This window comes from Marmota flaviventris, chromosome 19 (genome assembly GCF_047511675.1).
Source record: "Marmota flaviventris isolate mMarFla1 chromosome 19, mMarFla1.hap1, whole genome shotgun sequence".
NCBI lineage: Eukaryota > Metazoa > Chordata > Mammalia > Rodentia > Sciuridae > Marmota > Marmota flaviventris.
In genome coordinates, this window is record NC_092516.1 from 5184778 (window position 1) to 5209962 (window position 25185).

Here is a 25185-nt window from a genome sequence, read left to right on the forward strand (position 1 = left end):
CCCTGAGGTCAATCCCCAGTGTTGAAAAAAATTATATAGCAAATAGTATTCGATGTTAACTCCCCACTTTAGGCCTGACTTTTCAGGGAAATTGTAATTAAGACCTATTAACCATTCTACTTAACAAATGATCTTTCTCCTCCCTGTTAGCCAGCTGTCTGTTACCAGGCAATCACAAAGAAGTTGAAAATATGTGAAGAGGTATGTAGGTTCCATGCATGTTTTGATTTTCACATGAGGCCTTGCTGTGGGCTGGCTGACTGGATGATTTGTGCTTCCTGTCCCTAGGAAACCGGTTCCACCTCCATCCAGGCAGCAGACAGCACAGCCGTGAATGGCAGCATCACACCCACAGACAAAAAGTAAGAGCTTTGATAAGAAGGCCTCCTAGGTTCTGCTGGGGAGTGGGAGGTGACTCCTCAGGGACCCTTAACAACACTCTGTCCCAGCCATTACTGGGATCAAATGGAAAGAGGGAATATTATAATACTTATTGACAATGATTTGTCTGGGAGCAGTTTGACTTGTAGGAGACAGAAGTGGTCGTTTAAATCCATACTGTCTCCCTTGGGCATAAGCTTAATGGTTGGTTTCTGTAACTCTCTTTTGAGTCTTGAAGCAGGAGATTCTCAGACTTGGCTGTGCCTCATAATCACTAGAAGTTGGCTTATAAAGCACCAGCTGCTGGCATCTACTCCTGCCCAGGGCTTCTCGGTCATTGGGTCTGGGGTGGAACCTTGAGAATACATATTTTTAACAAGTAGCAGATACACTGCTGCTGCTGTTGCTGTTGCTGTTGCCAGTCAGGTGGCCCCTCTTTGGAAACCACTGCTTAGCAGACCCTTGACGAAAGCCCCAAGATTGGCCTCTGGGGTGGGGCAGGTGGTGGGAAAGGGATTAAGATATTTGAAATAAAGCAGGTTGTTCTGCCTTCCCTAGCTCTCCATGGTGTTGCCTGTGGTCATTGCTCTATACCTGCTTGCTGCTCTTAAACTGCCCTGCCTAGGTCAGGGGCAAGACCATCCCCAACCTGAGCTTACCCCTGGACTTGCCTTCGCTCCTTCTCTGTAAGCCAGTTGTGTCTCCTGCACAAAATAACAAGTCTGAATTTCCAATTTGTTCCTTCCACCCAGTTCTTTCCCGGACTAAAAACAGCACATCTTTTACTTTATGATTTTTTTGTGATGCTGAAATCACTAATTTTCTAAGTTATATTTAGCAGTGAACTTCCCATTGTGGAATAAGGAGATAGTATTGTTGTGTGCTAGCAAAAGGGGGGATAACTGTCATCCATTCATTAGTGACAGTGAGGTAAGTTGTAAAAACTGCCAGGACAGGGCTGAGGACTCTTGTTCAAGACCTTGGTTGCCCTTTAGTCGGTCTTTTTCCAATATGTGGCATTTGAAGCCAATTGCAAAGAAAACCAGTTGTGTTGCCATGCGGTCCACATCAACACCTCAGGGAGGCTTGCCAAGTATGATAGTCCATACCCACAAACCCAGCACTTGGGAAAATGAGGCAGGGTTACAGGTTCAAAGCTACTTAGTCTTGGCAATTTTATCAAACCTTGTCTCAAAAGGAGTGGGGGCCAGGGCCTTGAGATACAGTTCAGTAGAGCACTTCTCTGCCTGCACATGGTCCTGAATTCAATCCATAATACTGTGGGGGGGGGGGGGGCGGGGGAAATACTAGAAGCTTTGTCTATAGGTCTATTGGGTTTCCTGCACCATGAAGAAAAGGAAAAAGAACTAACCTGAATTGATCTAGAATCAAGGAATGTTGTACTACCCAGAGAGCGTAGATGGCAAAAGATACCATTGTGTTTTTAAATCTTGGCATGAAACTTAACAGGTAAGGGGCCTTGTTTTAGTGAAGATAGTAGTGGGTTCCATCTTCAACATTGATTCAAATGAAGTGAGCTGGGACAGGGAGGTGTAAGCAGTGAGTATTCCAGGGAAATTGGGGACCTCTGAGTAGGAAAGCTAGTTTGCATGGGTGACTGCAGCTATGATTCCAGAAAACCAAAAATATTAAAAGATTATCCAACTAACTCTGAGTCAAAGTAGAGAGCTGTAGAGGATGTCTAGAGCTAGGAGGAAACCCAAATAAGAATGGGAAAGAATCAGAAATAAAGAGGCGTTGACCCAGGGCCAGTGGCACATGCCTGTAATCCCAGTGACTCAGGAGGTTGAAGCAGGAGAATTATGAGTTTGAGCCTGTCCCATACAAGAAGAGATGAAGTTTAAGAACCAGAAAAGACATTTGGGAAAGATGAAAGTCATCTGCAAAAGCATGTAGAAATAGCAATAGTAGCAACTAGCACCCAAGCTGTGCTAGTTTGCAGGAAAGAGCAGGTGAGGAAATGGAGCTAGGCAGACTGTGGCTGCTGCCATTTGCTTCAGTCACAGAGCATCATGATGGGCTGCAGGGATGTAGGGGAGAAGTAGGCATGGGAAGAATTTGTACAGTAGGAAAGATGGGTTCTAAAGCTTAGGCCAAGGACTTTGCTTTGGAATAGAGGGACAGGGCTCACCTCTGCTGACAACAGAAAGAATAGATAGGTAAGACTGAAAGCCAGAGCCTGGGAGAACTAAAGTCAGAAAGGGGAGATGTGGACTGATCCTGCTTCCTGTGACTAAGGAAGTTGCCTGGCTCTGGATATATTGCCTCTGTGACTTGTCCTGGATCCTAATGTACTCTGAAGTGGCACTGGAAAGCCTAGGACTCAAGGTGGCTGGGCAGGAAGTTGTTTGAAGTCTGAAGATAGGTAACTGCTTCCCCACTGTGATGTGGTTATAAGCTCAGAGACTCTGTCAAAGAAGCAGGGGAGCCCAGTTGGAGGGCTTGCCCTAAGCTGTCCAAGCCATACTTCTTTTATTGCAGCCCAGGGTTTAGAAATGCCTGCTGGCATTTAGGGACACTTTTAGACTCAGTAGACCAGCAGTCAGTGTAACGAACACAGCACACCTGTCAACCTGCTAGTAGTGTTTCTAGCAGCCTGAAGTCCCATTCCCAACATTGTGCTTGCAGGAAGGACACATCCTCGCCCTGTTCCTTCCACTCCCCAGAACTGATCAGTCCTTGTCTCTTTCAGGATAGGATTTTTGGGCCTTGGCCTCATGGGAAGTGGCATCGTCTCCAACTTACTAAAAATGGGTCACACGGTGACTGTCTGGAACCGGACTGCAGAGAAAGTAAGCATCAAGGATGGGGCTTTGGGGCCTTGGAGTATGGGGTAACTCTAAAGACAGACATCTTTCCTGTCGTCTTTACTCAGCATTCCGTGTGGAGTAAAGTAGGAGAAGCCACACTTAGTCCAGCAGGTGGAATGTAGATAGGTAAACTTAGAATGTTATTATCAAAGCTAAATGTTTAAAAATACCCATGAATATAAAACAAAGGGTAATTTCCCCTACTCCCTTCTGTTACCTGGGATGACTCCTGTTAGGTTTGTATAGACATTATTTCATGCATATGCAGGTACTATGTGTATGTATTACATTTGTGGTTGGTGAGTACTGTATTGTGTCATTCGTGTAGAGCAGGTAGGTAGATCTCCTTTGTTCTTTATAGTGGCTACTCCATGTTCTGCCATGTGGACCTCTTGAGCAGTGCCCTGCAGTAGAGCATTCTACAGTGGCAGAGAGATGCTGTGTCTGCTATCCAGTGTAGGAGCCACTGACCACAGTCGGCTATAGAACACTTGAAATGTGTCTAGTACAACAGCACAATTGAATTTTTAATTTTATGTAATTTGAATTTAAATACCCTTGTGTAACTAAGGCTGCTGTATTGAACCATATAAATATAGAGGTTTAGAACTTAAATTGATGGCCTCTTGCTTCAGGGGACCCACACATGCTCAGAAATGAAATTCTAAATCTGTGAATTTGTACCTTTTGTAATGGAGAGAGGCCATGGCTCCTATCAAGTTCTCATTCAAGAAAAGGTAAAGAACTATATTCTGAGTACTAGGAAACTAAAGCCCTGTATTTCTTACAGAGTGAAGAAAAACTCAAATAGTACATCCTCTTGAGGCACGTGGTATAGTTGGCACGTATTTGTGACATGCCTACGTGTGCACAACAAGACACTGTCAGCCCCATGAGCATTAAGTGGCAGTGAGGGCTGAGGTGGGGTGTGACTGCTCAAGGAGATAGTGGAGCTCTGACTGATGGCTCTGAATTAACAAAAACTACCTAAGGGTTGGGGTGAAGCTCAGTGAGAGAGCACATACTTAGCAGTGCAAGGCTGTGGGTTTGATTCCTAGCACTTAAAAAAAAAAAAAAAAGTTCTAGGCAAGTTAAAAATTAACTTCACAGAATAAAGCACTTTTCAAAAACAGCAGAGTTGTGGGTTGGCGAGGGTGGCTGGGGAAACGGGCACCAAAAGCCAATCTCAGGTAGCAGCTCTGCAGGTGCTGGGCTTGGATAGTCACTGTGGGGACCTGAACCCAGGGACTTGTAAATGCTAGGAAAGTACTTTATCAATGAGCCATACTCCCAGCCTTATCTTTTTCTCTTCTTCTTCTTCTTCTTTTTTAATAATTTAAGATTATGTGGGAACCTGAGTCAGGAGCAAGATCTCAGGCCTGCTGGCTGGAGACTTTGTGGCTCAGACACTCTTCTTAGCCCCTGCTGCTGCTATTGAAGGCGAGGAGAACCAGGATGTCTAGACGAATGTGGTCACAAGGACATGGGAGAGTCAGCAGTTTTGTCTAGGGAGCATATTTCCCTTGATAGAAGTGCCTCTGGCCATCCTGCCTTCCTGACTGGAAACTTGTGTCATCAACATGACCTTTCCAGATTTACAGACAGGCAGCAGAGCAAAGCAGTTGTGAATTTAGGCTGGAGTCAGGCAAACCTATGTTCGGGTCCTAGCTGCGCTTTCCTTCTTCTGCTAAACTCTCCTTCCCTGAACCCCGGCATCCTCAACAGTGAGGTGACCATGAGGAGAGCACCGGCCGGGAGTCAGTGCAGTAGTCTAAAAGTACTAAGCATGGTGCTTGTAACAAATTGCTTAGTGAGTGTCATCTTTAAAAAGCCTTATTTAATACAGATGGCAATCCCTGTGGAATTTTTTTTTAAAGCTCTTAATGAAGGTGATCCTCTGATTCTCCTGGAATAATAAATAAAAATCATAGTTTTAATTTTCAGAAAAGGGAGAGCAATAAGAAGGACCCTCCCAAAGCTTCATTACTAAAAAGGCTGTTGTGGAAACCCAGGCCCAGCAGGTAGACTCAGCAGCCTCAGACAAGGGCAGCATACTGGGAATCGGAGGCACATTGAGGGACTGGTCAGAACAATATGTTTAGGACAACTGGTTAGAAATGTGGGAAAATGCTGCTGGGTGTTGTGGCACACGCCTGTAATCCCAGTGGCTCAGGAGGCTGAGACAGGAGGATCATGAGTTGAAAGCCAGCCTCAGCAAAAAGTAAGGCACTAAACAACTCAGTGAGACCCTGTCTCTAAATAAAATACAAAAAATAGGACTGGGGATGTGGCTCAGTGGTTGAGTTCCCCTGAGTTCAGTCCCAAGTACCCCCACCCTCGCCTCCAAAAAAAAAGAAATGTGGGAGAATACTAATCTCACATCCTACCACTTACTAAAATATGTTCCAAATCAAGTACTTGATTGATTGATTGATTTTGGTGTTGGGTATTGAAGCAAGGGAGAGGAGGCCAGCCAGCTCTCCTGGCTTAACCAGAGTCTCATCCCCACTCCTTTGGTTTTTTTGTTTTTTTTCTCACTAAGTTGCTGAGGCTGGTTGAACTTGTAATCCTCCCGTCTCAGCCTCCTGAGTCACTAGGATTATAGCTGTGCACCAAAGTGCCTGGCCTGAATTAATTTTTTTTTTTTTTTAAAGAGAGAGAATTTTTTAATATTTATTTTTTAGTTTTCGGTGGACACAACATTTTATGTGGTGCTGAGGATCGAACCCAGCGCCGTGCACATGCCAAACAAGCGTGCTACTGCTTGAGCCACATCCCCAGCCCTGAATTAATTTTTTTAAAGGAAAAATAAACCAGAGGGAAAAAAATTAATGTAGGTCTTTCTGAGCCTAAAACAATAAGAATCACCAAAGAAAAAGATCATAAGGGACTGGGGTTGTGGCTCAGTGGTAGAGCGCTTGCCTAGCACATGGTAAGGCACTGGGTTTAATCCTCAGCACCACAAAAAATAAATAAAATTAGGGTATTGTGTCCATCAACAACTAAAAATATTTTTAAAAAAAAGAAGAAGAAGAGAAAAAGATAAGGCTGGGAGTATGGCTCATTGATAAAGTACTTTCCTGGCATTTATAAGGCCCTGGGTTCAATCCCTACCACCACAAAAAGAAAGAAAGAAAAGAAGAGATAAATAAAAAGATAAATAGTTTTTTGATAATACTCCCACCCCCCCCCAAAAAAAAAAAAAAGTAAACAGAACTGAAAGGTGAGGCCTGGGGGTATAAGCTCAGTGGTAGGGGTTCTTGCCTAACTTTCCTTGTTCTGGAGACGTCCAGGAGGACTGGCCAGGCACCTCTGGCCTGCTGGCATGTTTGTTGTGCACTGCCTGCTGCTCACGGTAGGATCTGTGACTTTTGCAGTGTGATTTGTTCATCCAGGAGGGGGCCCGCCTAGGAAGAACCCCCGCGGAAGTCGTTTCAACTTGTGACATCACTTTCGCCTGTGTGTCGGATCCAAAGGCAGCCAAGGACGTAAGGATCCCCCCTCCCCTCAGCATCTCAGGTTGTAGCCAGGAGAGCTGGCTGGCCTCCTCCCCTTCTCCCTTGCACATGAGTGAGTGTCTGCATGTAGGGGTGGAATTTCTCATGAGGAGCTATCTTCCATTGGGAAGGGTACTTGCATAAGTTGAATACAGACTCCCTTTAATTCAGAACAAAGAATAAAAACTACTGGGATCATTGAAGTCAACTGAAATGATTCCTCTTGAGCTGGAAGCTTGTGGTTAAGTGCCTTTGATCCAGGAGCCAGCTTCCTGTGTATAGCTATCACTGAATTTGTGTGTTAAAAGCTCAAGTGCACAGGCTGAGGATATAGCTCAACTGGTAGAGTGCTTGCCTTGCATGCACAAGGCCTTGGGTTCTAATCCCCAGTACCACCACACACACAAAAAAAGTTCAAGTGCAGGAGGCATCCTGTTAACCTAATGCCTAGGCTAATCCAAGTCAATGCAAAGAAGCCCCTCAAAAAAGAGATTCTGTCTTCTGTCTTAAATGGTGGGGGGAGTGGTCACAGATATATGGGAATGTACTGGATATACTTTCTAACCCTTGATTATTTTATTCAGGGTCTCTTTCTTTTTCAACCCTGGTAGTTAACTCCTAATCAGGAAGTGAGCCAGAAGAAGCAACAGACCTAATCTCAGGTCTGCAGAGGCTCCTAAGCATCTAGCCGGGAGCTTGGGCTATTGCTTTTCCCTTGTGTCCTTACAGCTGGTGCTGGGCCCCAGTGGTGTACTGCAAGGGATCCGCCCTGGGAAGTGCTATGTGGACATGTCAACGGTGGATGCTGACACAGTCACTGAGCTGGCCCAGGTAGCAGCCTTATTCAGACTGGTTCTAGATCATCCTTTCAGTGGGTGCTCAAATCCCAGGTTGGCCATGCACGAGTATAAGCAGTTTGGTTACAAAGCCAAAGAGAAGAAGAGACACCAGTACCTTGGAACTAGCCTGTCTTCACTCTCCACCATCAAAGCCTCAGCTAGTCTGAACAGCCATGAGACATTGCTGCCGGCTGAATGGTCCATGGTTGCCAGTACTACAGTGAGAAGTAATCCAGGCTGCCAGTTTGGCCTTTTTGGTTTAAGCAGCTATCTGCTTTTGAGTCTATCAGAGTATCCCTCTACCTGAGTCTTCTGCTCAAGCAGGAAGCAGTGACTTTTGGACCCATGTATGTTCTAAACATGGTTGAAGTCAGGGATGGGTAGTGTCCAGAGGGGAAGTGTGTTCATCCACCCCATTGGTATGCTCACATTTACTCCCTGGTCTTTGTCAAAAATCCAGAGTAGGGCTGGGGCTGGGGCTCAGTGGCAGAGTGCTTGCCTATCACGTGTGAGGCACTGGGTTCAATCCTTAGCACCACATAAAGAAAAATAAATAAAGGTATTTTGTCCACTACAACTACAATTTTTTTTTTTTTAAGAGAATAAAGAAATCCAGAGTAAATGTGGACCTTGTATGCTCTCTCATTATTGCCTTGTGACTCCTAACGTCTGGAGGTTATCCTGCCAGACCCTCTACAGTAATTATTCTACAGGTGTCAGTTTGGGACCTCAGCATGAATGCTGTGTGCTTCTACACCTCTAGTTCTGGCTAGTCTGATGAGAAACCATGGCCCCCAAGACATCCTTGCTCCCTGCTTGAGACCCCTATGAAAGGCAAGGCCTTCAGAAGCTGTGACTTTTCCTCACAGGTGATTGTGTCCAGAGGGGGCCGCTTTCTGGAAGCCCCAGTCTCAGGGAATCAGCAGCTGTCCAATGATGGGATGCTGGTGATTTTGGCAGCTGGAGACAGGGGGTTGTATGAGGACTGTAGCAGCTGCTTCCAGGCAATGGGAAAGACCTCCTTCTTTCTAGGTAATGTGCCTGTCAACCTGTCGGTGTACATCAGGTTTGGGGGGACCATGCACGCTGGTGACAGTGTGTCCTGCATGGCCTGCCTGCTAGGCACCCTGGGGGAAGTTTTCATTTAACATGCCCATTCAGTACCTGGAAGGAGGAAGGACCATTTCTATAGGGGGCAGGTAAAAGAGGCTCCCCCAGAGTATAGGGGTGAGGGCAGTCTTAGAACATGAACTTGACTCTTTGCCCTGGGCAGGTGAAGTTGGGAATGCAGCCAAGATGATGCTCATCGTGAATATGGTCCAAGGGAGCTTCATGGCCACCATCGCTGAGGGGCTGACCCTGGCCCAAGTGACAGGCCAGTCACAGCAGACACTCTTGGACATCCTCAATCAGGGACAGTTAGCCAGCATCTTCCTGGACCAGAAGTGCCAAAGTGAGTCACCTTTGACCTCTTTAGAGCCTGGGGAATTAGGTCAGTCAGCTATCCCAGGATAGTACTTCTTCTGGGGTTCATTGGATGTGAAAGGTGTTCTTTCTCCAGTCAGTCCATAGACAAGATGGATGGGATTTGGGGCACAGACTGGGAGTTCTGTCTCTTGGGCAGGTGGTTGTTTTAGAGGGTCCTTGGATTTCTAAGTAGCTCTCCCTCCTCAGATATCCTGCAAGGAAACTTTAAGCCTGATTTCTACCTGAAATACATTCAGAAGGATCTCCGTTTGGCCATCGCACTGGGCGATGCCGTCAACCACCCAACTCCCATGGCAGCTGCAGCCAACGAGGTAATGTGACAGCACTGGGGTCCAAATCCCAGGATTCTTCAGTTTCTTTTTCTTTTATTAGTTCTGTCCCTCTATTTAGCTCTGCTCTTTCTTTTTTGCACATTTTATTCTCACTTTATTAGGCTGGGAAAAGGAAGGAATCACATATGTGTAGATGCACTGTTCTCTTGATTTTCATACAGAATAACAGTCTAGTTTCTAGTTGTCTTTAGGTTCAGGATGTGGATCATCTTTGCTTTTTTCCTACCCTTTAAGGTGGAAACTTAGAAGACTATTGGTTTTTTTTTTTTTGTTCTGTTTTGTTTCCCCTGTACCAGAGATTGAAACCAAGGGTGATCTACATTCCAAGCTCTTTTTATTTATTTGTTTGTTTTTTGGGTGCCAGGGATTGAACTCAGGGGCACTGGACTACTGAGCCACATCCCAGCCCTATTTTGTATTTTATTTAGAGACAGGGTCTCACTGAGTTGCTTAGCACCTCACTTTTGTTGAGGCTGGCTTTAAACTTGCAATCCTCCTGCCTCAGCCTCCCAAGCCACTGGGATTACAGGTATGCACCACCACACCCGGCCCATTTTATTTTTATTTTGAGACAGGGATCTCACTAAGTTGCCAAAGCTGGCCTTGAACTTGAGATCCTCCTGCTTCAGCCTCCCAAGTTGTTATGATTGCACTTGTGTGCTACCATGGCCTGCTAGACATTTTTTTTTTTTTTTTTCATAACAAGAATGCTACAAATTTTCTTCTGAGCCACAATAATTTCTCTTGCTATTTCTTCTTTGATCTGTGAATTACTTGAAAGTTTGTCTAGCCAGATGTGTAGCACACACCTATAGTCTCAGCTACTCAGGAGATTGAGGCAAGAGGATCACAAGTTCAAGGCAAGTCTGAGCAAGTTTATAAGACTCTGTTTTTTGGTTTGTTTTTAATTTTTTTTTTAGTTGTAGATGGACACAATGCCTTTATTTTATTTGCTTATTTTTAGTGGTGCCAAGGATCGAACCCAATGCCTCATGCATGCTAGGCAAGCTTCCTACCACTGAGCCACAAACCCAGCCCCAAAGAACCTGTCTTAACATAAAAACAATTGAAAAATAATATTTAAAAAAAGAAAAGTTAGCCCAGCGAGGCATGGTGGCATGCAGCTATAATCACAGCACTTAGGAGGCTGAGGCAGGAGAATTCCTTAGGCAACCTCAGAAAAAAAAAATTTTTTTTGTTCAATATTTGGGGTTTTCCTAGATATCTAACGGTTATTAAATGTCTAATTTATTTCTCTTGTGATCAGAGAGCATGCCATCAGGGTCTTTCAAATTCATCTTTCAGTAATGATGTGAAGCCTTTTTTTTTTTTTTTTTTTTGGATCAGGGATTGAACACAGATTGCATAACCACCAAGCCACATCCCTAGTCCTTATTTTATATGAGACAGGGTCTCACTATGTTACTGAGGCTGGCCTTGAACTTGTGATCCTTCTTTTTCCCTCCTCACCTCACCCCACCTTTTTTTTTTTTTTTTTTTTTTCTTTGCAGTGCTGGGATTGGATTGAATCCTGGGCTTTCCACTTGATCTGCAAGCACTCTATCACTGAGCCACATCCTCAGCCCTTATGTTGGCTTTAGTTGTGCTTCTTTACATTGCTTTTTTTGGATGTTCTAAGGATTGCAATGTATATGCTTCACTTCACAGCCTCCTTAGAATTAGTCTTGTACCAATTCACATATCACATGGAAACATAAGCCCATAGATCCAGTTGTTACCCACTCTTCCTTGAGCAGAGACTCATTCCATGTGGTAGGGCTGTGCCTGGCTGCCTTTGTTTAAAACCCATCAGTCAGGGTTGTGAGTTTTTGCTTTAAGCAGTTACAAGTATTTTACACATTCTAAGAAAAACTAGCCAGGTGCAGTGGTGCATGCCTGTAATGCCAGTGGCTTGGGAGGCTGAGGCAGGAAAATCATGAGTTCAAAGCCAGCCTGAGCAACTTAGTGAGACCCTGACTCAAAATCAAATATAAAAAAGGGATGGAGAGATTTGGGGTTGTGGCTGAGTGGTAGATCGCTCGCCTAGCACATGTAAGGCCCTGGGTTCAATCCTCAACACCACATAAAAATAAATAAAATAAAGTCATTGTGTCCATCTACAACTAAAAGAATTAAAAAAAAAAAAAAAAAGGATGGGGATGTGGCTCAATGGTTAAGTGCCCCTGAGTTTAATTCCAAAAAAAGGAAAAAATAATTTTTATATCTCCCTGTATTTACCATTTCCATTGAGAACTGAGTTTCTCTGGTCTTATTTCCTCTCAGCTAGAAGACTTTCTTTAGAATTCTTTACAGTGCAGGTCTGCTGGTGATAGTGTTCTTTCATCTGAAAAGGTAGCTTTGGGAGTTGTGGTGAGCCCTCTATGGTGGTGGCTCTGATAGACTGGCAGCCAGCCCCGTAGGTGGCCAACTGGGTGCAGCTGCTGCTTAGGCGGAAGGTCCCTTTTTTTTTTTTTTTTTTTTTGATGGTGTTGGAAATTGAACCCATGGCTTTGTGCTATGCACGTGAGGCAAGCACTGTACCAACTGAGCTATATCCCTAGCCTCAAGGAGCCAGCCTTTTTGAGGGACAAGTCTTTCTTGCAGAGAAAACAAAGACAGCAACCAAAGGATAACAGGATGTCCTTGGAGGGTCATCTGCAGCAAGGGACCATACCACAATTACTAACAATACTGAGTACTTTACATACCTTATTTAATCTTCAAAATAACTTCATGAGGTCAGCACTGTTGCCTTCTCCATATTAAGCAGTGGGTAAGGACCAGAAAAACTGAGGTACTTTATCCAAGTTCAAGCCAGGAATTGCACCCAGCTGTGGCCTGCTTAGCCACATCTAGAACTGCCTGCAGGAATTAGAACAGTCTTTAAGGCAGCTCTGGCCAGAGATGAACCACTGTCTTTTTTTCCTAGGTGTACAAAAGAGCCAAGGCACTGGACCAGTCTGACAACGACATGTCTGCCGTGTACCGGGCCTACATACACTAAGCCGTTGGCACCCCGCCCCTCCCGTCTTCCCACTGGCCCCTCTTCCTGATGTGGGGCCAGGGTCCCAGGACGTGGCTCTGGACCAGTCCACCTGTCTCCATTTCCTTTATACAGACTCTGAGACTTGCCGTCAGCACAGCACACAGCAGCACCCTCCCCTGTGGCCCTGGGGAGGGAGGGGTGTCAGCAGGGTTGGCTCGTGAGGAAGCTGTTGTGCTGGACACGGGCCCCAGACTAGGAGGCCATGTGTTCTCACACGTGTGCTCATGTACACACACACACACACACACACACACGTGCACACACTGGCTCTCACCCCAGGATAGAAACTGCCCAGAAACTGCTGCCTGGCTTTTTTCTTCTTCCAAGCTTGTCTTATCTCAGACCCTTTCCGGTTGAGGAACTAGAATCAACAGTGAGAGTTGGAAGCCTTCCCACAGCTTCCCCAGAAGAGAGGCTTACGTGTCCCCCGCTGGACCCCTGCAAGTAAAGGCTCTGGGCCAAGATGAACCAGCAGAGAGACTCCTGATGGAGGCTCCCACGGGCCCTCCAGCCGCAGGTGACCAGCTATCAGCACGCAGCTAACTCTGTCAACGCCTTTGTGGACTGAGACGAGACTGACAGTCCCACACAGCAGGCTTTGGCTCCACAAGAAGAGCAGCAAGAGGCCAGCCTGTAGGTGAGCACAGCTGCCAGGCTCCCCTCACTGCTGCTCAGCACCCGCCACAGATGCCACCATCACTCGCAAGCCTCTGCCAGCCTGGGGTCCTTGCCTCCCTGCAGTGGGAGCTTGCTCCTTACCAGGCTGTTTTAGCGTTTGGATTTGCATTCCAGCCCTTGGGAAGGGGGTCCTGAGGGCGCCAGTGAGCAGTGAAGAGGAGGGGTGGCTTCTTCCTGTTTCCGTTATGCCACAGTCTCTTCACCTGGCTCTGCAGAGCCACTCTGAACCGGCCCACCTGCCCCAGCCTTCCCTGCACAGTTCCCTGCATGCCCCACCTCTCTAGAGGAACTCTCCTTCCTCCCCTTTTCCTCCCACAGAGGTCTATCTGTCCTGTCTTTTGGCCCAGACCCAGCCTGACCAACAATGAGCATTTTTCTTGGGCTCAGCTCTTGATAGGGAACGGGTATCTTCGTTCCAGCCAGCATCATGGTCTTTGGTGCTTCCTGGGCCCCGGGTCTGTTAGGATGGAAGAGAACTGGGTCTAATGTAGCCTGGACTAGTTGACCCTCAGGTGGAGCTGGGGTATCCTCAAGGCCCTGACATTTCTCCTTGGATGGGGACCAGAAGGGCTTAGAATGTTGCGTGAGAACAAGGAGAAGTCACCCAAAGGATGTCAGCTTTTTCTCCCTCATGGTTTGGGTTTTCCAAAGTCACAATTTGCCCGAGGTCAGCATTTATAGTGAAGTATATGTAACTATATATATAAGGTGGCCACACTGGTGTGGGGTCTCTCCCCCTCACAACCTTGGCCCTTTTCCACTCTTTAGAATGGAGGACATGGGGTGGGGGCAGAGAAGACGCCCTGCGGTTCCGCACAGTTGTTCTTTTCACACTGGGATTTTGAACTCCTCTGTCTGAACACAGCCTGTCCTAGTCCTGGAGGACACAGAGGGTGGGGTAGGGGAAGATGCTGTAATGAAACCGGTTAGTCAATGTTGTCTTAATATTGTTGACAATTCTGTATAGTTCCTTTTTATGAATATTTCTGTTTAAGCTATTTCATCTGTTTTGAAACCCTTCCCTTTTAAGGAGAAAATGTGACACTTGTGAAAAGCTTGTAAGAAAGCCCTCCTTCCCTTTTTCCTTTAAGCCTCCTTTAAATGACAAATCTAGGTGATTAAGGTTGTGAATTTTTATTTTTGCTTTGTTTTTAATGAACATTTGTCTTTCAGAATAGGATTGTGTGATAATGTTTAAATGGCAAAAAAAAAAAAAAACATGATTTTGTGCAATTAACAAAGCTACTGCAAGAAAAAATAAAACATTTCTTGGTAACAGCTGTGCCACGCTAGCCCCAGAGCTTGGGGTGGGGACCTGCCGAGTAGGGACCAGGCTTGCGGATGGCTCCGCGCTCGCGGGGGCGGCGCACAGCGGGCCAATGGCGAGGCCGAGCGCGGGCGGGCCGCCCGGCCGGCCAATCCCTAGACGGAGGTGGGGCGGGGCCGGCGGCCAAAACGTCCCACCCGAGTGCGGCGGTCAGCTAGGTCCCTGGAGCAGGGGACAACCGGCTTGCGCTGCAGCCGGCCTGGTTTCAGGGCGCCCGCAGGTCGCATTAGGCGGGACAGTAGTCGCCGGCCAATCGCTTATTAGGGGGCGGGGCCTCAGCCCGTTCTGCCAATCGACGCTAAGGGGCGGGGCGGGCGCTGCTCACGGACAGACGGCGGACCGCTGCGACCGGCGCTGGGCGGCGGCGATGGCGACCGCGATGGCAGCGACCGCGGCGGAGCGAACGGTGCTGGTGAGGCGCGCGGGCGGCGGGCGGCGGGCCGGGCCGGGCCGGGCCAGGCAGTGACCCCGCGCTGTCCCGGCAGGAGGAGGAGTTCCGCTGGCTGCTGCACGCCGAGGTGCACGCCGTGCTGAGGCAGCTGCAGGACATCCTCAAGGTAAGTGCGCGCCCGCCCACCCATCCACCTGCGGCCCTGCCCCCCCCCCCCCCCCCCCGGCCTCTGCGCCCCGACCCTGCCAGGCTCGGCGACCGCCCCCTCCCACTGGGCCCCTGTCGCCGGTCGTGCCGTAGCTGATAACAGGGCGCGGCGGTACTCTGACGAGGCCCCCGCCTCAGTGAACTTGGGGTCAAGCAATCGGCACCTGATTACGCAAGCAGCCAAGTGCAGAGGATGACAAGCAAGCGCCTGGCGTTATCCCTCGGGGCTTGGGCGAAGAAGGTTTCCTTTGAAAGCAATGACATTTAATCTGAAAGCTGAAGGATCCCTGGTTCTTCCCTGCAGTGTGATCTCAGCCAAATTACTCAACCTCTTTGAGCCTCTCTTTCCTCGTCTGCCGAGGGAGATAACAGTACAGGCTTCACAGGACTATTGTGAAGATAAATAAGACATTTATCTCACAAAAATGTCCAGCGCAGTGCCTGGGCAGTATGACCCAGAACTGCCGGTTAACTACTGTCTTGTTCCATCACTCGCTTCTCACACCCCAGCACCTCAGCTCAGCTGGGGGGACCACCCTTTGTCCTGTATTCCCCATAGGGACCACACAGTAGGTGCTCAAGGAGTGTGGTTTGAGCAAGTCTGGGCTCCCTTGGGACTGGAAACTCAGGCTGTGTTCAGGAAGGGGCCCTGGAGCCTTGAGTAGGGCCATCCTACCTCAGCTAAGCCCCAGGCTCCAGGTCAAGCCAGCCCACAATGCCCCCCTCTCATGACCTGGGGCCTGGGGGCACTCTGAAGGCATCCTGGCTGGACTTGGGCAGACTTCACCCAGGTGCTCTTTGTCCCCCGCAGGAGGCCTCTCTCCGCTTCACTCTTCCAGGCTCAGGCACTGAGGGGCCTGCCAAGCAGGAGAACTTCATCCTGGGCAGCTGCGGGTGAGTTGAGGTGGGCAGACACCTGGAGGAGGGGTTCTTTAGTTGGGGGGACTCCTGGGGTACCTGGGGGCAGGAGGCCTGGTCATGGCTCTGTCCTGCAAGCTAATTTGGGTACGCAATGCACAGTATGACAGCCAGGGAGAATGCTGAACAGCAAAGGGTGGCCCACTGGGAGGGTTCCACAGTCGGGAGGACAGTGGGTACCCCCCCACCCGCTGACCCCCACGTGTTGTAGCACAGACCAGGTGAAGGGTGTGCTGACTCTGCAAGGAGATGCCCTCAGCCAGGCGGTGAGTTCCTTGGGCCCTCTCCTCTCCCATACTGTCAGTGTGGAAAAGCTGCGGGGGGGGGGGGGGGGGGGGGGGGCTCCTGATTTCTTCAGCTGTCCCCCAGCCATCTGTGTGACTCTGGGCAAGACTCTTGGCCTCTTTAGGCCTGGGCTTACTTGTTTGTAAAATGACAGTACCCCCTGCACCTTCTCCTGGGATTGGCATGTGGATTCAGGGAAGGGCACTACTTTGCCCCCAGCCCTGCCTGGTGTCTGGATCCTATGAAACGTGAGCCTTGGCAGGATTAGGCTGGCCCTGGATCAAAGGTGAATCAGCCAAATGTCTGAGCCTGTCTACGCCCCGCCCTGAACCAGGCACCAAGCCATGGGGGAAGGTCCTTCTCTTCGGTGGCTTCAGTCTATTGCCCTTGACAGATGCTCCCCATTGCCCACTGTCACACAAAGGCCACATTCTCCTACAGTTCTTCCCCTTTCTCAACCTCTCTTTTCCCTTTTCCTTCTCTCTGAGTCCTCCTGGGCCCGAGTTCCTGTTTTCTGCCTCCCTGTTCAGCCCCCATGGTGAAGATGTTGAGAGGCCCTTCGCCCTGTGGGGCCTGAACCACCAGCTACTCCATTCCTGCCCCTGGCTCCGGGGCACAGGGTGGCCCAAAATAGGATGTTCCTTTGCCCTGCTTATTCCACTCTTGCCCATCAGGATGTGAATCTGAAGATGCCCCGGAACAACCAGCTGCTACACTTGGCCTTCAGAGAGGACAAGCAGTGGAAGCTGCAGCAGGTGACCCGGCCCCTGCCTGGCCAGGGCACAGGCCGCAGGGGCAGGCAGGGACAGGCCCACACGCTGGGCCTCCCTGGGGCTGGCCATGGGGATCTGTGGCCACAGCAAGTCTGGGAGGGAGTTGCCTAGCAGCGAAGCTGAGCTGGGGTGGGCGGTGCCTGAGCCCCAGGGCCTGCTCCACACAGGGAGAAAGAACCTGTCCTGCCTAGGGGCCCTCTGGCGCAGCGGGGTCAGCTGATGGTGCCCCTAAACTAGTCACTCACTCCTCCGGGAACTTCTCATGGCTCTGGGACCAAGAGCACGCTTCCTATCAGGGACTAAGCCATGGGCCCAGCCTCTTTCCTGGGCTGTTTTTCTGAGGCTGGGCTGCACCTCAGTGCTTTGGCCTGTGTGTATATCTCCTGCCGGGAGCCCTCCCCCTTGGCCTTGCCCATCACATAGGCCTCAAGCCAGGAGTTGCCTCTCTAGGGGCCTCCTCTGACCCCATCCTCTGCATCCCACCTTGCTGTGCTTGCCCTTCTGGGAGTCCCCCAGCCTTGTCCCCTTGTGGACTTCCTCTGCAATCGTCTGTGCTTTAGAAGGTGAGCTACACAAGGGCAGAGACCTGGCCCACCTGGCCTTGCCCTTGAGGACTCAGCTGGGCAGATTGATGCTGTCTCCTGGGAGGTCAGGTCCCCACCGTGTGCTGGCCCAGCCTCTCCCAGAGATGCAGCTGCTCTGAAGCTGATGACACCCAGCCCCATAACCTCTCATGGATGCTCTTCTCAGATCCAGGATGCGAGGAACCATGTGAGCCAAGCTATTTACCTCCTCGCCAACCGGGATGAGAACTACCAGTTCAAGACAGGCGCTGAAGTCCTCAAGGTGAGCTGCCCTGATGTAGCCGAGGCCCCTGGAGAGCATTGGCCCCCAGGCTCTCAGGGAGCCCTGTGCCTGTGGACCTTGGCCCATATTCTCAGGTGTAACCGAAGATGATCCTTCCCCTCTCAGTGTTCACTTATCTACCTACCACGTAGTGGCTCACTCTCTGGGACCCAGAGTTAAGCTTTTAATTAATGACAAAGACAAAGCAAGAGATTTACTTGTGGGAAGAGCTGACTCGAATGCTTTAGCTCTGCCTCTGACTTGCTGTGTGTCTTTGGATGGTTCATCCACCCTTTCTGAACCTCCATGACCAACAGGCTCCATGAATATTAGAAGACATGGAAGGTGGGGCTTTGCTCCCTGGCAAGGGAAGAAAGGGCTCCGAGTGCCTCTACTGTTCACCAGCAGTATGACCTGGCTTACCCCTTTGGAGGGTTAGTTTCCTCACCTGGGAAAACTCAAGATCTCAACTGAGCCTCCTCCAGGAAGCCTTCACTGGCCTCTTGCATCCAAGTGGGGTTAGCCCCTCCTCTTCTCAGCTCCTTCATTGCCTATGCCCCATCCATAAAGCCTGCGCCCTGACTCCCGTGGGCCGGTGCCCAAGATCCCCACACAGCAGATTCTGAGTGGCGGCTGTCCCCAGCCCTGCTCCTGGGCACTGGGACCACCTAGGAGGAGCAGGGCTACGACTGTTGCTCCCTGGTGCTGTTAGGGAGGGTGGGGACCAGACCAGTGGCCCTCACAGCAGCCGTGGCCACCTTCCCCAGCTCATGGACGCTGTGATGCTGCAGCTGACCCGAGCCCGCAACCGGCTCACGACCCCTGCCACCCTCACCCTGCCTGAGATCGCCGCCAGCGGCCTCACGGTCAGTGCCTCGGGCAGCCCCCACACCAAGAGAGGGGTCCCACCGACAGGTCCAGCTTGTCCCCTGGAAAGGACACAAGTGCCAACCCCAAATTGCAGGGGTCTGAATTGTGTGTCTGTGGTTTATGGGAACACAGTCGTGACTGTCACCCTGTGTCCCCCCCCCATGTGTTGCTCTGCTCTGGGCCATGGCTCCAAACCCAACAGCACAGGAGGATCCCAGGGCACCTGGGAAAGTCTGGAAACCCTGGTCCCAGGTGCGGGTTTGGGCTGGGTGCTGGGTGCCTAGGTGGCAGCAGGAACTATACCCACCCCACAGGGGTGCAGCCTGGGTGGGAGGGGCCTCACCCCCCTTCTTCCCCAGAGGATGTTTGCCCCCAGCCTGCCTCCGGACTTGCTGGTCAACGTCTACATCAACCTCAACAAGCTGTGCCTCACGGTGTACCAGCTGCACGCCCTGCAGCCCAACTCCACCAAGGTGAGCAGACCTTGCCTCCAGAGCGCCAGCCCTGGGCCTCGCCTTGGCCTCACAGGTCCTGGTGTTTCTGCCTAGAATTTCCGCCCAGCTGGAGGCTCCGTGCTCCATAGCCCCGGGGCCATGTTGTAAGTACCGGGAGAGGGGTCCTGGGGCGCCCCCTTGCCACCCCTCTGCCGGGGGCTGGCCAGCCCTCAGGAACCGCACCTCCTCTCCAGCGAGTGGGGCGCCCAGCGCCTGGAGGTGAGCCACGTACACAAGGTGGAGTGTGTGGTCCCCTGGCTCAATGACGCCCTGGTGTACTTCACCGTCTCCCTGCAGCTCTGCCAGCAGCTCAAGGACAAGGTGTGTGGGGTGCTGTGGGGCAAGAGGAGCAGGGCAGAGCCCCTTCTTTTGGGGGAGAGAGCATCCCGAGGGCATGTGGCACACCTCCTAAGTGGCCCACTGTTCCCACACACCAGGCAGCTGGGCCACAGTGCTGCTGGGCCCTCACTTCACACTGTGCCCTCAGGTGACCTGACTCTCACCTGGTCGTGGAGGTTGCAGCAGGGGGCTGGAGCTGAGGGGAGCCCCAGCACCCACTGACCACACACTCCCTCTGCAGATCTCCGTGTTCTCCAGCTACTGGAGCTACAGACCCTTCTGAGCAGGCCGCCCCAGGAGCCTGTCCCCCGAGAGGGTGGCTCCTGCCCAATGGAGGCCCTTCCCCATACACACTCCTCTGTGGTGCCCCCGGAGCGAGCACCTCATGCTGTTTCTCCCCCTCGCCCCCCCATTTGCACACCGGGATGAACTCTGGCAGCAGGGCTGAGAAGATGGCCCAGGGGTGTCCGCAGCCCAGGCCCAGGGCTGCAGCTTCCTCCGGGTGATGAGAGGCAGCCCAGCCCATTTGGCAGAGGATGGCAGGAAGGAAGGAGGCTCAGCAGGTGGAAGCTGCTCGGGGAATGTGCTTAGTGCCCTGACTTCGCTCTGCCCTGCGGGCAGCCTCCACAAAATAAAGATCCTCAGGCTGCCTGCAGCCCTGGTCTCTGTCTGCGTGGGGCCAGCTGGGGTTCTGGTGGTCAGTGGTTCCCACCCCATTCGCCACACCCATCTGGGGACATGTGGTCCGTCCCCTGGTTGTCCATGAGCCAAGTGGGAAGGGGATGAGCTGTGCTTGGGAGCTGAGGCCCCCTGTCAGAGACCATGAACTGAGTGACCTGGAGGAACGCTCTGCAGCAGGGCTAGGAACAATCAAGACACACGCTCTGGGCAGACATAAGCTTTGTTACCATCACCAGCAGGACACAAACCAAGGGAGAGGCATTAAGGTTCCAGGGCCAAGTTGTCCACTCCCTGAGGTCTCTCCTGTAAGGCAGAGGGGTGCTGTGGGCATCGCTGGGTTCCCAGCCGCCCCTCCAGACCCTGCCCAGCCCCTTCCTGGATCAGTCCTGGGAAATGGGACCACCGAGGAGGAGGAGAGCTACAACTATTGCCCCACTTGGGCTGCCCCCCCCTCACCTTCACCTTCCTGGGGGAGGGGCAGCAGCAGTGGCAGCAGCAGTGGGCAGTGACCAGCAGCAGCAGGAACAGGACGGTGCCTGGAGCAGGACGGGTGTGCAGATATGGGCTCCGGCCTGGCCCTGGGATGGGCCTTTAGGGTCCAAGGGCACCAGCCACACTCACCCACGAAGATGAGGAAGACCACAAAGGCAGCAGTGTCCCACTCGGACTGGAACAGGTGGCGGCTCTTCAGTCTCCCCAGCACTTCCTGGGCTGTGACCTCCAGCCCCTGCCTCAGCTCCTCCGCAGACAGGCCCATCTCCGCAGGAACCAGCTGTTCCAGCCCCCAGAGGGTGACCTTAGAACCCTGGGCCAGCTCCGGCCTCCGTGGCCCAGCCCCTCTGCTCCCCCTGTCCCCGGCCGGGGCCACTGCCCAGCTCTCGCCACCTGTCCCTCAGCCGGCCCTGCCTCAGGCCCCGTGCCTCCCACTCCTCTTCTAGCCCCACCCTTCCAGCCCAGACAGCCCCCTGCAGCCCTGTCCTGCTCCCTCTTTCCCCCAGGGCTGCCCCCAGGTGCCACCTGCCTCCAGGAAGCCTTGCTCCCCTGGCCAGGCAGTTCCAGCCTGGAGAGCACAGACTGTTTCCTGCTTCCGGATCCACACCACCTGAGGCCTTGGCAACCAGCCCCGCCCTCCCCAGGGCCAGACGGGGCTGCCAGACCCTGGGGACAGGGGCCGAGGCCCCAGCTGGCCTCTGTACTGCTGGCTCCTTCTTTCGCAAGATCTTATTTTTACCTTTTCTCAACATACCAGACAAGCAACCTGGAACAGGTGGGCACTCAGTGCCCTTTGATTTGGTGGATAGAAGGGGACAGAGAGCCAGAGGAAGAAGAGAGCACAGGCAGAGGGCGGGGGTCAGGAGCTTGGCCAGGGTCCACTCCCTTCTCTGGGCAGCTGGGGTGATGCGGCTGGCCTCACACTACATCTTTCATTCTTAAAAATAACCCTTGCAAGGTGTCGGGTCTGTGGTGGTGACCTAGAACAAAGCAGCCCGAGCAGGAAAGAAACATCGATCAGGCGCAAGACAGAAACCATCGTCAATCAGCGGGATCTCCTGACTGACACCTGTCAATCAGCAGGACCCCCTGGCCAATCCTGGAGTTCAGCCAGCTCCCCTGACCAGCTCCAGCAGGACAAGAGACACCTTTTCTGGTCCCAAGCCCTTCCCTTCCTGCTGTAAGCCCCATAAAAGTCCAGTCCCGGGCCTGGGGATGTGGCTCAAGCGGTAGGGCGCTCACCTGGCATGCGTGCGGGCCCGGGTTCGACCCTCAGCACCACATACAAACAAAGATGCTGTGTCCGCCGAAAACTAAAAAAAAAAAAAAAAGTCCAGTCAGGCTTCCACTCGGTTTCTCCTCAGACCCTTCTCCTGTCCAGTCTGTGGGTCTGATCGAGTTCCACCTGGGAGTGATATCTCAATAGAGCCTCCTTTGGCGGCCTTTTTAAACCTGCCTCCTTCGGTGGCTGCCCGCCTGCCTGCCTGCCTCGCCTGATCTTACACAAGGAAGTGGTTATGCTCTCAGATGAGGTCTTTCCCTAGGGCACCGCCCCTGACCTTCACACCTATGACCCTCCCCAGCAGAAGTAGCCCTCACTCCTCCCTGCTTTCCTTGGCCACTGGGGACCAGAGGCAGGACTAAAAACCAGGTGGACACTAGTTCTTGTTCTTGTGGTTCTTAATGTTTAGCAGGAAAGAAGAAAAAAATTAAACCGGGTTTGGTATTGTATATCTGTAATCCTGAGAGACTGGGGGGACTGAAGCAGGAAGATCACAAGTTCAAGGCCAGCCTCAGCAATTTAAGGAGACCCTGTCTCAAAAATTAAAAGGGTTGGAGATGTAGCTCAGTGATAAAGCAATCCTAGGTTTAATCCCTGGTACCGTTCATGCTTGGGCATGTTCCCTGACCCTTCTATACCTACTTCCTCATCTGTAAGATGAGTGCATTAACAGGTCCACCTCTGTGGGTTACCAGGATTCGCAGAAGCATTCTCAACATGAGGGCGGGTACTAAATGGCTGTGTGGGGTCACCTCCCACTTGCAGCTTCTGTGGGCTCCTGTGCAGGCTCCACACAGCTAAGCTCATCCAACCCTCGAGGCACTTCCTGAGGTCAGCACGCTGTCTGCGGCGTTTGCTGGAAGGCTTGGACTACGCCAGCACCGCACAGTCCTTGTCGGTGGCCACCAGGACATTTCCCTCCCGACTTCCGAATTACTCTTCATGCACAGGGGTGAGAGAGTCCTGGAGAAGGCCGGCTGCCCGGGAACACTCTGCCCAGAGGCTCATTTCTTTAGGGGACATCCCCAGACTCAGCCCACAGGTGACTGGATCCATCTGGTCTCTGCTAGCAACTAACCCTAACCCTAGCAAAGTCCCCACTTGCTCTGCTTTGGGAGACCACCCCACCCACTCCTTCAGGAGCCCTGCAGAGGGGCCTCCAGACTTCCTGCTGAGAGGACCCTGGCCCAGGCAGGCTTGGCCTGGTCTTCCTGTTTCTGTGCTTCAAGCCTGTGGTGTCTGAGCACAAGGAAGTGGAGGCCAGGGAACGGAGTGGACACGGAGGACAGTGCTGGGGCAAGTCCAAGGGTAGAGCAGGAGGGCAGACCCCAGGCTGCAGCCTTGCGCACGCAACACGCGGCCCCTCCCAGCCGCCTGCGGTGGGAAGAGCTGAGCAGTCCTTGCAACGGACACCTGAGGACCAGCAAAGCCCCAAATAAGGACTGTCTGCCCCTTTACAGAGAGTCTGCCAGCGCCGGGGTCAGAGGATTGCTGGGGGCTTCCAAAGTCAGCTGCCAGGAAGCAGGAAAGAAAGAACACGGCAGCTTGAGCGAGGCAGGGAGGCTGGACCCTGGCCAGAGAAGTCCCAGGCGGGGTGGGGCTCAGAGGTGGACTCCATCAGCACCGTGGAGGCCGTCTCAATGACAAAGCAAGAGGGTGGACACCTTGGCTTCAGTCCACCACAGCCAGCTGTGGGCCCTCACACCCTCTTTATGTGTCAACTCATAAGCTTCCTGGGCTGTTGACCTCCGCTGATGACCTCCACTGATCCAGGAGCATAGACACCCCTCCTCTCTCAGAGCCCCGCCCACTTTTGCCCGGCCCTCCCACCACCTTGAAGAGTGCCTCCACTCAGGTCTGGGGACCTTTTCCACCCACCATGTAGAGGGATGCTGGCAGCCGCTGGGACCTGCCCCAGGACCTGCGCCTTGTCTGCCTAGCACCTGTAATTACTCAATAAACCCTTTGATGTCAGAGATCCCTCGGTCTCTAGAGGTTTGGTGTAACACATGATCTGCCTAAAGAGGGCACGACTGGCCAGGGTTCTCATCTCTAAGATGCACATGGAAATCCAGACATTTCCATGAGCAAGAGGGCGGGGTGGGGGGGGATAAGCAGGAGGACTCAGTGGCTGCCTTCAGTCCCAGCCCAGCCCCTTCCTCAATTATGTGTGACCTCCCCCACTCTTTTTTTTTTTTTTTTTTTTGGTACTGGGGAGTGAATCCAGGGGCACTTAGCCACTGAGCCACATGCCCAGCCCTTTGTTATATTTTATTTAGAGACAGGGTCTCGCTGAGTTACTGCGGGCCTCGCTGAATTGCTGAGGCTGGCTTTTAACTCACAATCCTCTGACGGCCTCCCGAGCCACTGGGATTACAGGTGTGCGCCACCACACCCAGCGTGACCTCCCTTATCTGTGAATCAGGGGTGATACTCCAGATCGTTCTGTGAGGTGGCGATTATTTAACAAAGCCGCATCCCAGGGCCCCCAGAGCAATGCCAGGAGCAGGGTAAGTGCCCTTTTCTAGGTTGATCTCTTGGGGTTTTTTTTTTTTTGTGTGTGTGTGTGTGTGTGGTGCTGGGTGGGGATTGAACCCAGGGCCTTGTGCCTGCCAGGAAGCTCTCCACCAACTGATGCAGTTAAAAACATGATGGTGACAACAACTGATGGACCAAAGAAAATACACGGGCCAGGTGTGGTAATCCCAGCGGCTCAGGAGGCTGAGGAGGAGGCCCACAAGTTCGAGGCCAATATCAGCAACTTAGTGATGAGGCCCTAAGCAACTTAGGGAGATCCTGCCTCAAAGAGCATAAAGGGCTGGGGACGTGGCTCAACAGTGAGGCGCCTGGTTTCAATCCCCAGTCCAGAAGGAAAAGAAAATGCATGGATGTTCTGTTGGGGGTCTGGGTGTGCTTCCCCAGCAGAGTGGTTAAGGGCATGAACTTGGGAAACAAGCCCAGCTGGTGACCTTGGGGACCTCGGCGCACACAGTGGTGGTAGTGGGCTTTGGCCAGCGTCCAGGCATTGCAGGGTAGGGCCGGGAGGACGGCCGCTTCCTTGGCCTCTCCTGCTGCAGGTGGGGGTCGCAGGGCGGAGGCTTGAGCTTGGATTCTGTGGTCAACTGCCACCCTCCCCTCCCCCACCACGTGCACCCGGACCCTGGTGGCTCCCACAGGGACTCCGCCAG

General features: G+C 51.9%; 3 protein-coding genes across 10 annotated transcripts in view; 2 read left to right on the top strand and 1 right to left on the bottom strand.

Annotated features, from left to right (window-relative positions):
* Glyr1 (glyoxylate reductase 1 homolog) overlaps nt 1–14370 on the top strand; it is a 32567-nt gene extending 18197 nt beyond the window's left edge. For 2 of the 5 annotated variants that reach the window (XM_027940898.3, XM_034636506.2), the window contains 9 exons: nt 151–201; nt 289–362; nt 3095–3194; nt 6590–6700; nt 7439–7540; nt 8418–8580; nt 8822–9001; nt 9223–9347; nt 12298–14370. In XM_027940898.3, the coding sequence (XP_027796699.2) occupies nt 151–201; nt 289–362; nt 3095–3194; nt 6590–6700; nt 7439–7540; nt 8418–8580; nt 8822–9001; nt 9223–9347; nt 12298–12372 (981 nt within the window). In that variant the 3' untranslated portion in view covers nt 12373–14370. The remainder of the gene's footprint in view (nt 1–150; nt 202–288; nt 363–3094; nt 3195–6589; nt 6701–7438; nt 7541–8417; nt 8581–8821; nt 9002–9222; nt 9348–12297) is intronic. The other 3 variants (XM_027940897.2, XM_034636507.2, XM_034636505.2) reach the window with 2 other exon arrangements.
* Nucleotides 14371–14520: 150 nt separating this feature from the next.
* Rogdi (rogdi atypical leucine zipper) lies at nt 14521–20197 on the top strand. 2 transcript variants are annotated; one of them, XM_071605554.1, is made up of 11 exons: nt 14521–14825; nt 14905–14976; nt 15829–15911; nt 16147–16201; nt 16895–16975; nt 17744–17839; nt 18607–18705; nt 19069–19182; nt 19258–19307; nt 19398–19524; nt 19784–20197. In XM_071605554.1, exons 1-11 carry the CDS (start codon nt 14787–14789, stop codon nt 19823–19825), a joined length of 858 nt encoding a protein of 285 aa, XP_071461655.1. In that variant the 5' UTR covers nt 14521–14786; the 3' UTR covers nt 19826–20197. The 2 variants fall into 2 exon arrangements, with proteins under 2 accessions (XP_071461655.1, XP_027796702.1); XM_027940901.2 differs by having other exon boundaries at nt 14522–14831.
* Nucleotides 20198–20425: 228 nt separating this feature from the next.
* On the bottom strand, nt 20426–22137 carry Smim22 (small integral membrane protein 22). Of its 3 annotated transcripts, XM_027940904.3 has the most exons (6): nt 22121–22137; nt 21958–22028; nt 21470–21695; nt 20845–20995; nt 20680–20759; nt 20426–20526 (listed from the first exon to the last, which is right to left on the bottom strand). In XM_027940904.3, the coding sequence occupies exons 4-6, from the start codon at nt 20978–20980 to the stop codon at nt 20485–20487; spliced, it is 258 nt and encodes an 85-aa protein (XP_027796705.2). In that variant the 5' UTR covers nt 20981–20995; nt 21470–21695; nt 21958–22028; nt 22121–22137; the 3' UTR covers nt 20426–20484. The 3 variants fall into 3 exon arrangements, with proteins under 3 accessions (XP_027796705.2, XP_027796706.2, XP_027796704.2); XM_027940905.2 differs by lacking the exons at nt 21470–21695; nt 21958–22028; nt 22121–22137 and adding an exon at nt 21241–21359; XM_027940903.2 differs by lacking the exons at nt 21470–21695; nt 21958–22028; nt 22121–22137 and adding an exon at nt 21245–21357.
* Nucleotides 22138–25185: the final 3048 nt, after the last annotated feature.